The 12,658-nt window shown below is 48.3% G+C and overlaps 1 protein-coding gene across 1 annotated transcript; it reads right to left on the bottom strand.

The window, feature by feature from the left end:
- Positions 1–6,731: 6,731 nt before the first annotated feature.
- LOC126988786 (uncharacterized) lies at positions 6,732–7,965 on the bottom strand. Its single transcript, XM_050847184.1, has 2 exons — positions 7,894–7,965; positions 6,732–7,701 (listed from the first exon to the last, which is right to left on the bottom strand). The coding sequence occupies exons 1-2, from the start codon at positions 7,903–7,905 to the stop codon at positions 6,919–6,921; spliced, it is 795 nt and encodes a 264-aa protein (XP_050703141.1). The 5' UTR covers positions 7,906–7,965; the 3' UTR covers positions 6,732–6,918.
- Positions 7,966–12,658: the final 4,693 nt, after the last annotated feature.

Below are 12,658 nucleotides of genomic sequence, written 5' to 3' on the forward strand. Positions count from 1 at the left end.
CGTTGCAGTTTTACTTGTGCCTGAAGTAAACGGATGATGTGGACCGCGAGCGTGATTATAAACTTTTGCTAATGGCCTTGAATAACCTTGTTTTTTATTACGTTACTCCTCTTTTCCGTGAACTACTAATGTGTGTGAGGGGGGGGGGGGGGAGAGAGTGTGTGTGTGTGTGTGTGTGTGTGTGGGTGAGGTGGGGGAGGAGAGAGTGTGTGTGTGTGTGTGTGTGTGTGTGTGTGTGTGTGTGTGTGTGTGTGTGTGTGTGTGTGTGTGTGTGTGTGTGAGGTGGGGGAGGGGAGTGTATGTGTGTGTGTGAGGGGGGGGGGAGGAGATGGAAGTGTGTGTGTGTGTGTAGGGGGCGTCTGAAAGTGTGTGTGTGGGGAGGGGGGGCAGGGGAGGGGCAGTGTGTGTGTGTGTGTGTGTGTGTGTGTGACGGGGGGGGGGAGGAGATGTAAGTGTGTGTGTGTGTGTGTAGGGTGCGTCTGAAAGTGTGTGTGTGGGGAGGGGGGGGGGGCAGTGTGTGTGTGTGTGTGTGTGTGTGTGTGTGTGTGTGTGTGTGTGTGTGTGTGTGTGTGTGTGTGTGTCAAGGCCGTGGTTTTATCCTGAAATATACGAGCATTTAGAATTATAAAACTGACATTTTTATTCACTATTATTTTTTCAGTCTCTCACGATCACCCTTTTGCCTACAGTTACTTTTAAACACGCATGCATTCGTGTGTGTGTGTGTGTGTGTGTGTGTGTGTGTGTGTGTGTGTGTACGTATTAGCCAACCACAACTCATGAAGAAAAATAGACTCGGACAACTTTGGCAATATTAAACTTGACACGTGCCGAGAGAGAGAGAGAGAGAGAGAGAGAGAGAGAGAGAGAGAGAGAGAGAGAGAGAGAGAGAGAGAGAGAGAGAGAGAGAGAGAGAGAGAGAGAGAGGAGAGGAGAGGGGAGAGGAGACGGAGACGGAGAAACAAGAACAGAGAAACACACACACACACACACACACACACGTACCCGCTCCCCACACACACACACATACCCCCCCATACACACACCTCCCCCCCTCCCCCCCCCCGCTACCCCCCACCCCCGGCACACACAAAGTTACCGCAGCTTCCACGCGAGGAAAACATTTAAACTCGACAACGGTAGCGGCCTCGAGAGCAGAAGTCATCATCCCCTCCGAGGCCTGAACGCTCATTTCGCCGCTTTTTCCCGCCGACAAGTGAAACAATTAGTGAGAAAGTTGTATGCAAGCGTTTAGAAGCAGCACCAGCGAGAGGGTGACAGGAAGAGAACCACGGAATCCTTTAGTAATGCATTATTTTGTGTCTGAAACTGTGGAGTCTCATTAAAGTCTAGAGAAAATGCTAAGAGGTTGGTGTAGAAAGGCAGGCTTGGATATATATGCGTTTAGAAGCAGCGCCGGCGTGAGGGTGACAGGAATAGCTCCGTTGAATCCCTTAGAAATACATTATTTTGCGTCTGAAACTGTGGCGGATCACTAAGCCTCTAGGAAAAAGGAACTGAAAAGGGCGCAGAGAGGCAGGTTTAGTTATGTTTAAGTGTTGAAGAAGAGTACCAGCGGGAGGGCGAGAGGAGAGGACGAACCGCATGAAAGTCGTAGCTCTATATTAATTGTTTTGCGTCTGAAACTATGGCGGATCACTAAACGTCTAAGGCAGGGCTACTCAACTGGCGGCCCGCGGTCCGAATCCGGACCTTATGAGTGTTGTAACTGGACCCCAAGTTCCAGCAGTAGAAAAATATAACTGATTTACATGGTCCTGGTAGTGATAGATTCTTGCAAGTATATTTCCTTGCCTGACTGTAGGCCCTACAATCAGTCAAGGAAATACACTTGCAAGAATCCATCGCTAGGACTTTCATAATGTAAAATTATATTTTGCTACTCCTGGAGCTGGGGTCCAGCTACAATATTTAATCGGATCTCTGCATACATTTGTATTGTCTAACTGGACCTTTGCTCATAATGGTTGAGTAGCCCTGGTCTAGGGAAAAGGAACTGAAAAGAGTCTAGAGAGGCAGGTTTGGTTGCTTTTAAGTGTTGAAGAAGAGTACCAGCGGGAGGGCACGAGAGAGAGGACGAACCGCATGAAAGTCTTAGCTATAAACTGTTTTGTGTCTGAAACTATGGCGGATCAATAAACGTCTAGGGAAAAGGAACTGAAAAGGGCGCAGAGAGACAGGTTTGGTTAATTTTAAGTGTTGAAGAAGAGTACCAGCGGGAGGGCACGAGAGAGAGGACGAACCCCTTAAAGTCCTTAGCTATATATTGCTTTGCGTCTGGAGCTATGTCGCATCACTAAACGTCTAGGGAAAAGGAACTGAGAAAGGTGTAGAGAGGCGGGTTTGGTTATTTTTAAGTGTTGAAGAAGAGTACCAGCGGGAGGGCACGAGAGAGAGGACGAACCCCTTAAAGTCCTTAGCTATATATTGCTTTGCGTCTGGAGCTATGTCGGATCACTAAACGTCTAGGGAAAAGGAACTGAGAAAGGTGTAGAGAGGCGGGTTTGGTTATTTTTAAGTGTTGAAGAAGAGTACCAGCGGGAGGGCGAGAGGAGAGGACGAACCGCATGAAAGTCTTAGCTATAAACTGTTTTGCGGCTGAAACTATGGCGGATCAATAAACGTTTAGGGAAAAGGAACTGAAAAGGGCGTAGAGAGACAGGTTTGGTTATTTTTAAGTGTTGAAGAAGAGTACCAGCGGGAGGGCACGAGAGAGAGGACGAACCCCTTAAAGTCCTTAGCTATATATTGCTTTGCGTCTGGAGCTATGTCGCATCACTAAAGTCATATGTGAAAAGAGTCTCATGCACAGAAACACAGACCCTAACCAGCGATATCGGGCAAGAGGAGCACCGGGGGGCATCAAGAGAAGGTGGCGCCACTATAAACACTTGCCTGCGCCGTGACGGGCTGGGGTCGAACACCATCCAGGCCCCTTAAGCAAGCCTACCGGCGCTATAGGCGTAGACGTAAAAAAAAAAATAGAGCTAAGCGAAAGTCAAATTATCACGGCACCCACTAAAAATAAAATTCGCCCGCTCCACTATCGGGCTGGAGCCGTCGAAGATACCCCCCAAGAAAAGCCTACCGGACATACAGCCCCCAAAAAAAGAGAGAGGTTAGCTTACACCAACACAAGACAGACAGAATGGAGACACTTGCGAAAATCCTGTACCCTGCAATAGACTGATATTAATGGCGATGATGATGATGATGATGATGATAAAGTTCTCAGCGCAACGGAAGAAGAGCAGTATAAAAATCAGCGCATGACTTGTAGTTCTTGTATGGATGAGTAGGGAATAGGGATGCAACGCGCTGGTGTGTGTATGAATGTATGTGTCGAGAGGGGAGGAGTAAATGGGTGGGGTGGGGGGATTACATGTGTGTGGGGGAGGGGAAAGGGCAAGGGTAAGAGTGTAGGGGGGGTGGGGGGTAGTGTGTGTGTGTGTGTGTGTGTGTGTGTGTGTGTGTGTGTGTGAGGCAACGCACTCCCCTCGGTAAGGTGTAATTTGATGTGTCCGTTGGAAATCCTTGCAGTACCAATCGTCACGCACGCAAGGACGCTCACGCAAGCAGACACACACACACACACACACACACACACACACACACACAGGCACCCCCCTCACACACACACATACACCTCCCTCTCCACCCCTCCCCCATCCCTCATCCCCACCCATCCACACACACTGACAACTGCGGGCATTCTCGTTCTATCGTGGAGGGATTTTTCTCCTTTTTACACGAACGCAGCGGCTCGTACACGTCGGGTTATGTTTGCATTTTTGCCGGCTGGACTTAGAGGGCGAGAGGAGGAGAACCCGTTTCGAAATGTTGGAGAGGGAGAGAGCAGGAGCAGGGATGGGTACAGCGTGTTCAGGCCCGCGGTGGAGGAGGGGGACGAAGGGGAATCGGGGTGAAATAGCAAGGGATGTGAGCTTGAGGGGATGGTATAACATGGGGAGGTTTGAGAGGGGAGGGAGAAACAGAGGGAGGGAGTCTCAGTACCCCTCGTTTGCGCTGTGTTGCTGGAGGTCTGTTCAGGCTATAAAAATCGTTGGCCACATCCATGCCGGTCTCACGCGTCCTCCAGGGTTACTTTACTTTGTTATGTTTTCATTCAATTATCTTTTATTCGGTTACGAGTCTTCCCTTTCTCTCTCTTTCTGGTGTTACTCGATGCGTCTGTCACTCCCTCTCTCCCTTGTATTGGCTTTGTATAACGTTGTGTTCTCTCTATATATTAGTTATGTCTTGTTATTTTCCTTCATCAGTGCAGCATTTCAACCTCACTAATTCACTAAGTCCATAAATCTTTAATATAATCAGTCAGTCAGTGAAAATCTGCATTAATCTAAAGACTATAAAATAAAGTCCATATTTTTAGCCGTATCTGTCACTCCCTCCCTCCCTCGTATTGTTGATGGCTGTACTAGGATGTAAGGATTTGTATTACGTTGTGTTAGTGCTGTTTTTAAATCGTTGGAAAGCAAACACAACAAGAAAAGCCCATATTTTTAGACGTATCTGCCACTCCCTCGCTCCCTCGTATTATAAGATGTAAGGCTTTGTATTACGTTGTTTTGGTACCGTTTTTAGATCGCTGGAATACAAACACAACAAGAAAAGCCCATATTTTTAAACGTATCTGTCACTCCCTCGCTTCCTTGTATTATAGGATGTAAGGCTTTGTATTACGTTGTGTTGGTACAGTTTTTAGATCCCTGGAAAGTAAACACAACAAGAAAAGCCCATATTTTTAAACGTATCTGCCACTCCCTCGCTCCCTCGTATTATAGGATGTAAGGCTTTGTATTACGTTGTGTTGGTACCGTTTTTAGATCGCTGGAAAGTAAACACAACAAGAAAAGCCCATATTTTTAAATGTATCTGCCACTCCCTCGCTTCCTCGTATTATAGGATGTAAGGCTTTGTATTACGTTGTGTTGGTACCATTTTTAGATCCCTGGAATACAAACACAACAAGAAAAGCCCATATTTTTAAATGTATCTGCCACTCCCTCGCTCCCTCGTATTATAGGATGTAAGGCTTTGTATTACGTTGTGGCGGTACTGTTTTTAGATCGCTGGAAAGAAAACACAACAAGAAAAGCCCATATTTTTAAACGTATCTGTCACTCCCTCCCTCCCTCGTATTATAGGATGTAAGGTTTTGTATTACGTTGTTTTGGTACCGTTTTTAGATCCCTGGAAAGCAAACACAACAAGAAAAGCCCATATTTTTAAACGTATCTGCCACTCCCTCGCTTCCTCGTATTATAGGATGTAAGGCTTTGTATTACGTTGTGTTAGTACTGTTTTAAAATCGTTGGAAAGCAAACACAACAAGAAAAGCCCATATTTTTAAACGTATCCGTCACTCCCTCGCTCCCTCGTATTATAGGATGTAAGGCTTTGTATTACGTTGTGTTGGTACTGTTTTTAGATCCCTGGAAAGTAAACACAACAAGAAAAGCCCATATTTTTAAACGTATCCGTCACTCCCTCCCTCCCTCGTATTATAAGATGTAAGGCTTTGTATTACGTTGTGTTGGTACTGTTTTTAGATCGCTGGAAAGTAAACACAACAAGAAAAGCCCATATTTTTAAACGTATCTGCCACTCCCTCGCTTCCTTGTATTATAGGACGTAAGGCTTTGTATTACGTTGTGGCGGTACCGTTTTTAGATCGCTGGAAAGCAAACACAACAAGAAAAGCCCATATTTTAAACGTATCTGCCACTCCCTCGCTCCTTCGTGTTATAGGATGTAAGGCTTTGTATTACGTTGTGTTAGTGCTGTTTTAAAATCGTTGGAAAGAAAACACAACAAGAAAAGCCCATATTTTAAACGTATCTGCCACTCCCTCGCTTCCTTGTATTATAGGATGTAAGGCTTTGTATTACGTTGTGTTGGTACAGTTTTTAGATCCCTGGAAAGCAAACACAACAAGAAAAGCCCATATTTGTAGACGTATCGGCATATCATTTCCCCTGTTTGAAGAGCGTCCCGTAGTAGTGGTTGGGCTTTTCATGGACTGTTTTGCGATCCCGGTGATAGTCTTACACGGCTTCTGCACAGCGTTGCCAAGTTATCGTACTCATCGCATTCCATTTTCGTAGTTGCTGATCGATAACTGTAACAACAAAGAACGAAAAACACCAATACTCAACAGTTTTTGCGCTAACTTTGATTTTCTCACGTTACTTCTGTAGGTACGAGAGTTTGAGGCATAAAAATGATAGATACGATATGTGGTTAGTACGATAATTTGGCAACGCCGCTTCTGCACCTTGAACGGGAAAGTCACCCCTGAAAACCTGGTCACTCTTCTCTGTGGTCTTGGGAAATAGTCGTAGGGGGAGCCCGAGACGTTTAATAAGATAGACCTATGACTCGATTTTACTCGTATCTCAGTCGTTCCAAGTCCAGCACGTGACCAGGCCATGGGGAATGACACACACACACACACACACATAATCATCCTAGTGTATATCTATCTATCTATCTATGTATGTTTATCTATCCATCTATCTAATTTTTTATTCATATATTTGGTCTTCTACAAGATGGACTGCATGCTCGCTTGTATCGTCATTATTACCTGGTGTCCATCCATTATTTACGTGCCGTCACTGAAGGCTTAATAGCGCCGATGGATCTGTGAGTGCATCCGTTACATTATTTAAGCTGAGGTTCTCAAAACATCTCTGCGGGAAACTCAACGTGATAGACTCATGTGGCATCGTGTTCACAGCGTGTGCCCAGGCGGCGCGGGGTGGAAAACAACAGGGTAGTGTAATAATTTATGCTGTACATCAGTGAGTCGTAGGGAGGGTGGTGGCCGTGGTCCACAGGGTGAGGGTGGCTGGGGCAGGAAGGCCTGGGGTGCTAGTGGTGGCCCAGGCCGTGCAGGGAGTGGCCGTGGTGGTGGTGGGGCGGCACCACGGAGTGCACCCGCTGGTAGGAGTGGCCGCTGTAGGGGTGGGACACCGCCGCCTTGTAGCCGTACGTGGCACCGTGGCCGTACCCGTGACCGGTCACCGCCTCGTACACCTGCACGTGTCCGTGGCCCAGGTCATGGCCGTGCCCGTGCCCGTGGCCATGGCCGTGGCCGTGCCCGTGGCCGTGGACTATGCTAGTGTGGCCATGCAGAATCGGTGAGCCCACGACGTGGTGGGCATCGTGGTGGGCCACGACATGGCCCGCGTCATGGTGGTGGTGGCCCACGCCGCCGTGGACAACGGTGTGTCCGCCGTGGATAACAGTGTGTCCGCCGTGGCCCACTCCATGGCCATAACCAAGGCCATGCCCATGACCATGTCCATGACCATGTACAACACCGTGCCCACCAACATGACCATGACCATGTCCAAGATCATGGCCAATTCCGTGCCCTAAACCGTGTCCATGTCCAAACCCTAAACCATGGCCAATACCATGGCCAAGTCCGTGTCCGTGGCCAAAACCATGGCCCAAGCCCAGGCCATACCCGTGACCTAGCCCGTAGCCGTGACTGAGGCCGATGCCGTGGCCATGTCCCAGGCCATGTCCCAGGCCATGTCCCAGGCCATGGCCCAGGCCGTGGCCCAGGCCGTGGCCCAGATCGCCGGGGGAGGGCTCTGCCTCACGCCTCGTCCTGGCCGCCGCGCAGGTGGCCAGCAGGATCACGCCCTGTGAGTGGGGGGGAAGGTGTCAGCGGGGCCAAGGGTAACACACAGCCTCGGGTATTGCATTGGTTACTGTGTCGGTATTTCAAAAGTACACTGATGGCGGTACATATACCTTAAAAGACTGAAACTAACTAGTTATAATCATATATATGATACTTCCACACACCATCGTGCCCCAGTGCCGGGGACTCACCAGGACTCTCATTGTGCTGCTTGCTGTGTCGGGGCTCGTGTTGGAGTGTGTTGGAGGGTGAGGGTCGCCGCCCTTATATTGCGTGGCCTCAAAGCCTCGACCTCAGCCTCGCCCCTCCCCTCAAGGCTGGTCGCCGCGCCGCCCCTCGAGCGTGGCTGTGGTCTGCCTCGCCTCAGGAGCGCCGCGTGTCACCGAGGGTCAGGATGGCTACTCGGCTCCCAGGCTCGCGTTGCCTCTCCCCTCCCCTGACGGATATTTTTTGTGTGTGTGTCCTTTTCAAGATTTTCAAAGGTATTCAAAGCGAGTGACCCTTCTAAAGGCCTATCCATCGTTCTCTCTCTTTTTCCTGATCTTCTTTTCATCTTTCTTCCTTTTTTTTCTTTGTTTGTTTGTTTGTTTGTTTGGTGGTTGGTTGGTTGGTTGGTTGTGTGTTCCTTCCTTCCTTCCTTCCTTCCTTTCTTCCTTCCTTCCTTCCTTCCTTCCTTTCCTTCTTTCCTTCTTTCTCTCCTTCTTTCTCTCTTCCTTCCTTCCTTCCCTTCTATCTTTCTTTCTCTATCAGTTGTATTACACTGAAAGACAAATACATAGATAGATAGATAGACAGATAGACAGATGAGCCCCAAGGAGACAGTCTGGCGTGAACTCTAATCGTTGAAACTTTGTGTTGGTAAATTCACACTCCGAACTAAAGAGTCGATGTATTCAGCCCGACCCTAATAGCGACCTGTTTTGCCAGTGTGTCCAGAGTCTGCATCACCACATTGTTACTGCTGTTGGGTTGCTTGCCGCTTGCTATATTAGTCCTCATGCTAACCAGCGTGGCTATGCTCCGTGGTTGCCCTCTGTCTATCTATTTATCTATCTATCTGCATCTATCTATCTCTATCTGTCTATCTATCTATCTATCTGTGCAACTTTTCACCGATATATCTACTTATCTAAATATTTATCTTTTTTGTTTATCTATATCTTTACCTATCTATCTATCTATCTATCTATCTATCTTTCTCTCATGTATATAAAGCGAGAGAGAGGTAGAGAGAGAGAGAGTGAGTGAGTGAGTGAGTGACGAATGGAAGGAACTTTTTATTTAATATTCATATAACTTTAAAAAAAACCCAGCCTGATCTACCACCCTATGCCTCTTCTGGAACGGCCTTGTCTGTCTGTCTGTGTGTTTTGTGGCACCTAAAAGTAAAGTCGTGTCTTCTAACATAACATTCGTCACCGCGGAGTTCCCCAATCATCGTTATTTACCTATGTAACTCCCACGGACGAGGTGATGCCAGTTAAGTGTGACCAGAGTCTGCGGCGTGAACTGGGTGTGCCTCTAACGTGGGAAAGGGCCCAGCGAAAGCGTCAGGGTCAAACACTCCGAGAGGTTATGGCTGGGCTGGTGTTAAGGGCACGGCAGGGAGGGTTGAGGGTAACGAGCCTTGGAGACTCTCCCCTCTATTGAAGCGCACGTCACCAGCCTCGAGAATTGGTTGTATTCCTCGAAGTGTCCGATCTATGGCAGCGTCTTGAGAAACCGTGGGTAATGTCCCTGTCGATATGATGCAGAGTCTTCAGGCGCCTCTGAGGAATGTTTTCAGTTCTCGGTCACGCTGGCGGCCACGAGGCACCGCGCGCAGGACCACTGACCTGTGAACGTGACGAGGATGACTGGAGAAGTGTAGGGGAGAGAAGGGGAGGGAGAGCGATAAAAAAAAATGAGCATGCGCTGTAGGTGCACTTAGCTTCGGTGCCCATCTCCGTAGCATTAGCCCTTGGTGTGAACTAACCCCTTGACTGCGGATTTCGTACAAGAAGACATCACCAAGCTACAAGAATGAAACAAACAGTGGCTGCTACAATTCAATGAAGAAAAATGTAAAGTCCTGCACCTTGGGAGGGGATATCCAGCATACCAATACCACATGGGAAACACTCCACTATCCACCACAGAGGCAGAGAAAGACCTGGGAGTGTATATATGTTTCCAGGCTACCAGTGAAGGGATATCCAGCATACCAATACCACATGGGAAACACTCCACTATCCACCACAGAGGCAGAGAAAGACCTGGGAGTGTATATATGTTTCCAGGCTACCAGTGAAGGGATATCCAGCATACCAATACCACATGGGAAACACTCCACTATCCACCACAGAGGCAGAGAAAGACCTGGGAGTGTATATATGTTACCAGGCTACCAGTGAAGGGATATCCAGCATACCAGTACCACATGGGAAACACTCCACTATCCACCACAGAGGCATAGAAAGACCTGGGAGTATATGTTAACAGGCCACCAGTGAAAGCCAAAATATGTGCCAATCGCAGCGGACGGGCTAAGGAAAATTATAAGTGTGTATGCTCCGTGATTGTTTGTCCGGCCCGGGTCAGCGGCGCGGCTCCACATGATGATAGGTTTGTCGTGTGGGTGACCTCGCCGCCATAGCCAGGGCCGGCATCGCCCCCTGACCAGCGTTGCCAAAGTATCGTACTCATCGCATTGCATTTTCGTAATTTCTGACCGATAACTATAGCAAAAAACACAAACCTCAATAAATAACAGTTTCAATGCTAACTTTGATGATTCTCCGTCGATATTTGTGTAGGTACGAGAGTTTGAGGCTTAAAAAAATTATAAATGCGTTGTGGTGAATACGATAATCTGTCGACGCTCCCCCGAGACGCCTCACGCGGCCAGTCACGCCCCACCATGCAACGAGTAGCGGGCTTTTTTTTTTTTTTTTAATATTGTTTACTTTTTTGTGCCCTTGAGCGTCATCCCCGGGTAACGCTCACACTTGCATTCCTTCGCGCGGCTCACTAGGCTCAAGTCATGCGCGTCTTCACCTCACAAAATAAAACTCGCATTTTTTTTATTACCGGGAAAGGAAGGGAGCCATATGTTAGCGGTGCAGCTCTGAAGGGAAGGCCTCTGCTCCGTGGTGGCCATTTTTTATATAGGCCTATAGGATACGTTGACATGAATTTTATGTTTTAAGGTTTTAGAATGTGCTTACTCCCTTAAAAAATGTACTTACTCCCTTGAAATGTACTCACACCCATAAAAATGTACTTCCTTAAAATGTGTGTGTGTCTGTGTGTGTGTGTGTGTGTGTGTGTGTGTGTGTGTGTGTGTGTGTGTGTGTGTGTGTGTGCTTGTGTTTGTCGCGCCGCTGTTCGTGTTTGGGCGTGAAGTCGTTTTCTCACCCTCGCGGCGGCATCCTCACTGTGCGGGCCGCGGCAGGAAAGACGCTGAATGCAAAATAAGCCCAGGAAGTCGAAATTGAAAGTCACTGGAAAGTTAATGTCAACACGAGAGAAGAAATACCCCGCGCGGCCGCCCTGACAACTTCGCATTATTATGGAAACACGAAGTCTGGGCGGCTCCAGACTCCTGAAGGAACACTAGTCAGGTGGCGACCCGGGCACCGCGACCTCTGTTATTATCCCGGCCAGGAGAGGAGGGAGGAGACGGGTGCATGGGAGAGACACAGGGAGGCTGGGAGAGGAGACGAGGAGGGATAGGGCAAGGAAAGAAGAGTCGTGTGAAGTATCAAACATATTTCCAATACCAACTTGCAGCAGACAGGCCCAGTAAATGTTCATTGAGTCTAAATGATGTGACGCAGGGGGGCTGGGGAAGGGACGAGGAAGGGTAGGAGAGGGACAGAATAGCCGTGTCAAGTTTTAAACACGTTTCCAATACCCACTTGCAGCAGACAGGGCCAGTAAACGTTCATTGAGTCTCATTTGTGTCTGTTACTGCGGCGCTTGGGACAAAATTCAGACCCAAACGCCTCCGGAGGGTAATTCGGCGATCAAGGAAACAGCTCCCTGCCACGCGTCGGAATGAAAACATGTATATGCAAAAAAGACGCATAAATATCCCGGAAACTGTCAGATTAGGAGGGAAATGCGACTGTATTCTCCCTCCTCCTATGAAATATGTCCGGCGAGAATAATGTGACGTTCTGTGCCGGCTTTGTCACCATAAATTTATTCGCTTTTTGAAGGGTATGATGGAGGGGGGTTCGGGGTGGGGGTGTCATGTAGGGGCGGTGGAGTGACAGAGGGTAGCGGGGTGACGGGCAGGCTTGGTGACGGGCGGGCGGGGTGACGGGGGAGTGGAGTAGACGGGCAGCGCAGAACCAGTGTGATGAATCAATTCCCCAGGTCACTGCTCGGCCATTATTTGACGTGTTAAAACGAGCACTCGGCCCCCTGAGACTAAAAGGGAGTGCGCGCAGCCTGAATTTACTCCCATTACTGTTAGAGCCGATGTTTATGACGGGCAGGAATATATTGGTCGCCCATTCGGCTCCAAAGTGGATCTAAAAATGCAACCTACAGCTCTAGTGTCGGCTGCTAATGACCGGCATAACGGCTGTTTATAGGTGTCCAAAGCGTTCAAGCCAGCAAGTGCTTGTTTCCTATTATTTCCTTATGGTGTGTCCCTTGAATCTATGCCGGTCACGCCGCCGCTGGAGTGAAGATCAAACACTTAATAACAGGTCTAGGAAAAGATACCTGTGGGTGGGACGAGTTATGAACAGCTGGAAATGCTATACAGAGCCGGTATCTTTATATAATGGGCCTGGCGGACGTTCGGACCAGCAGTAAACCTTAAATGTCGGTTATTGTCGAGCTGATCATTGGAAACGGCCGGGGATTTTAGCCTGGAAACGACTTTACTCTCCTCTACTAATGTTCCCGTGTGCTAAATTGGTTTCGGAAGCCACGGGAATTAACTCTTATGGTACTGTTTTG

This window comes from Eriocheir sinensis, chromosome 70 (genome assembly GCF_024679095.1).
Source record: "Eriocheir sinensis breed Jianghai 21 chromosome 70, ASM2467909v1, whole genome shotgun sequence".
NCBI classification, from domain to species: domain Eukaryota; kingdom Metazoa; phylum Arthropoda; class Malacostraca; order Decapoda; family Varunidae; genus Eriocheir; species Eriocheir sinensis.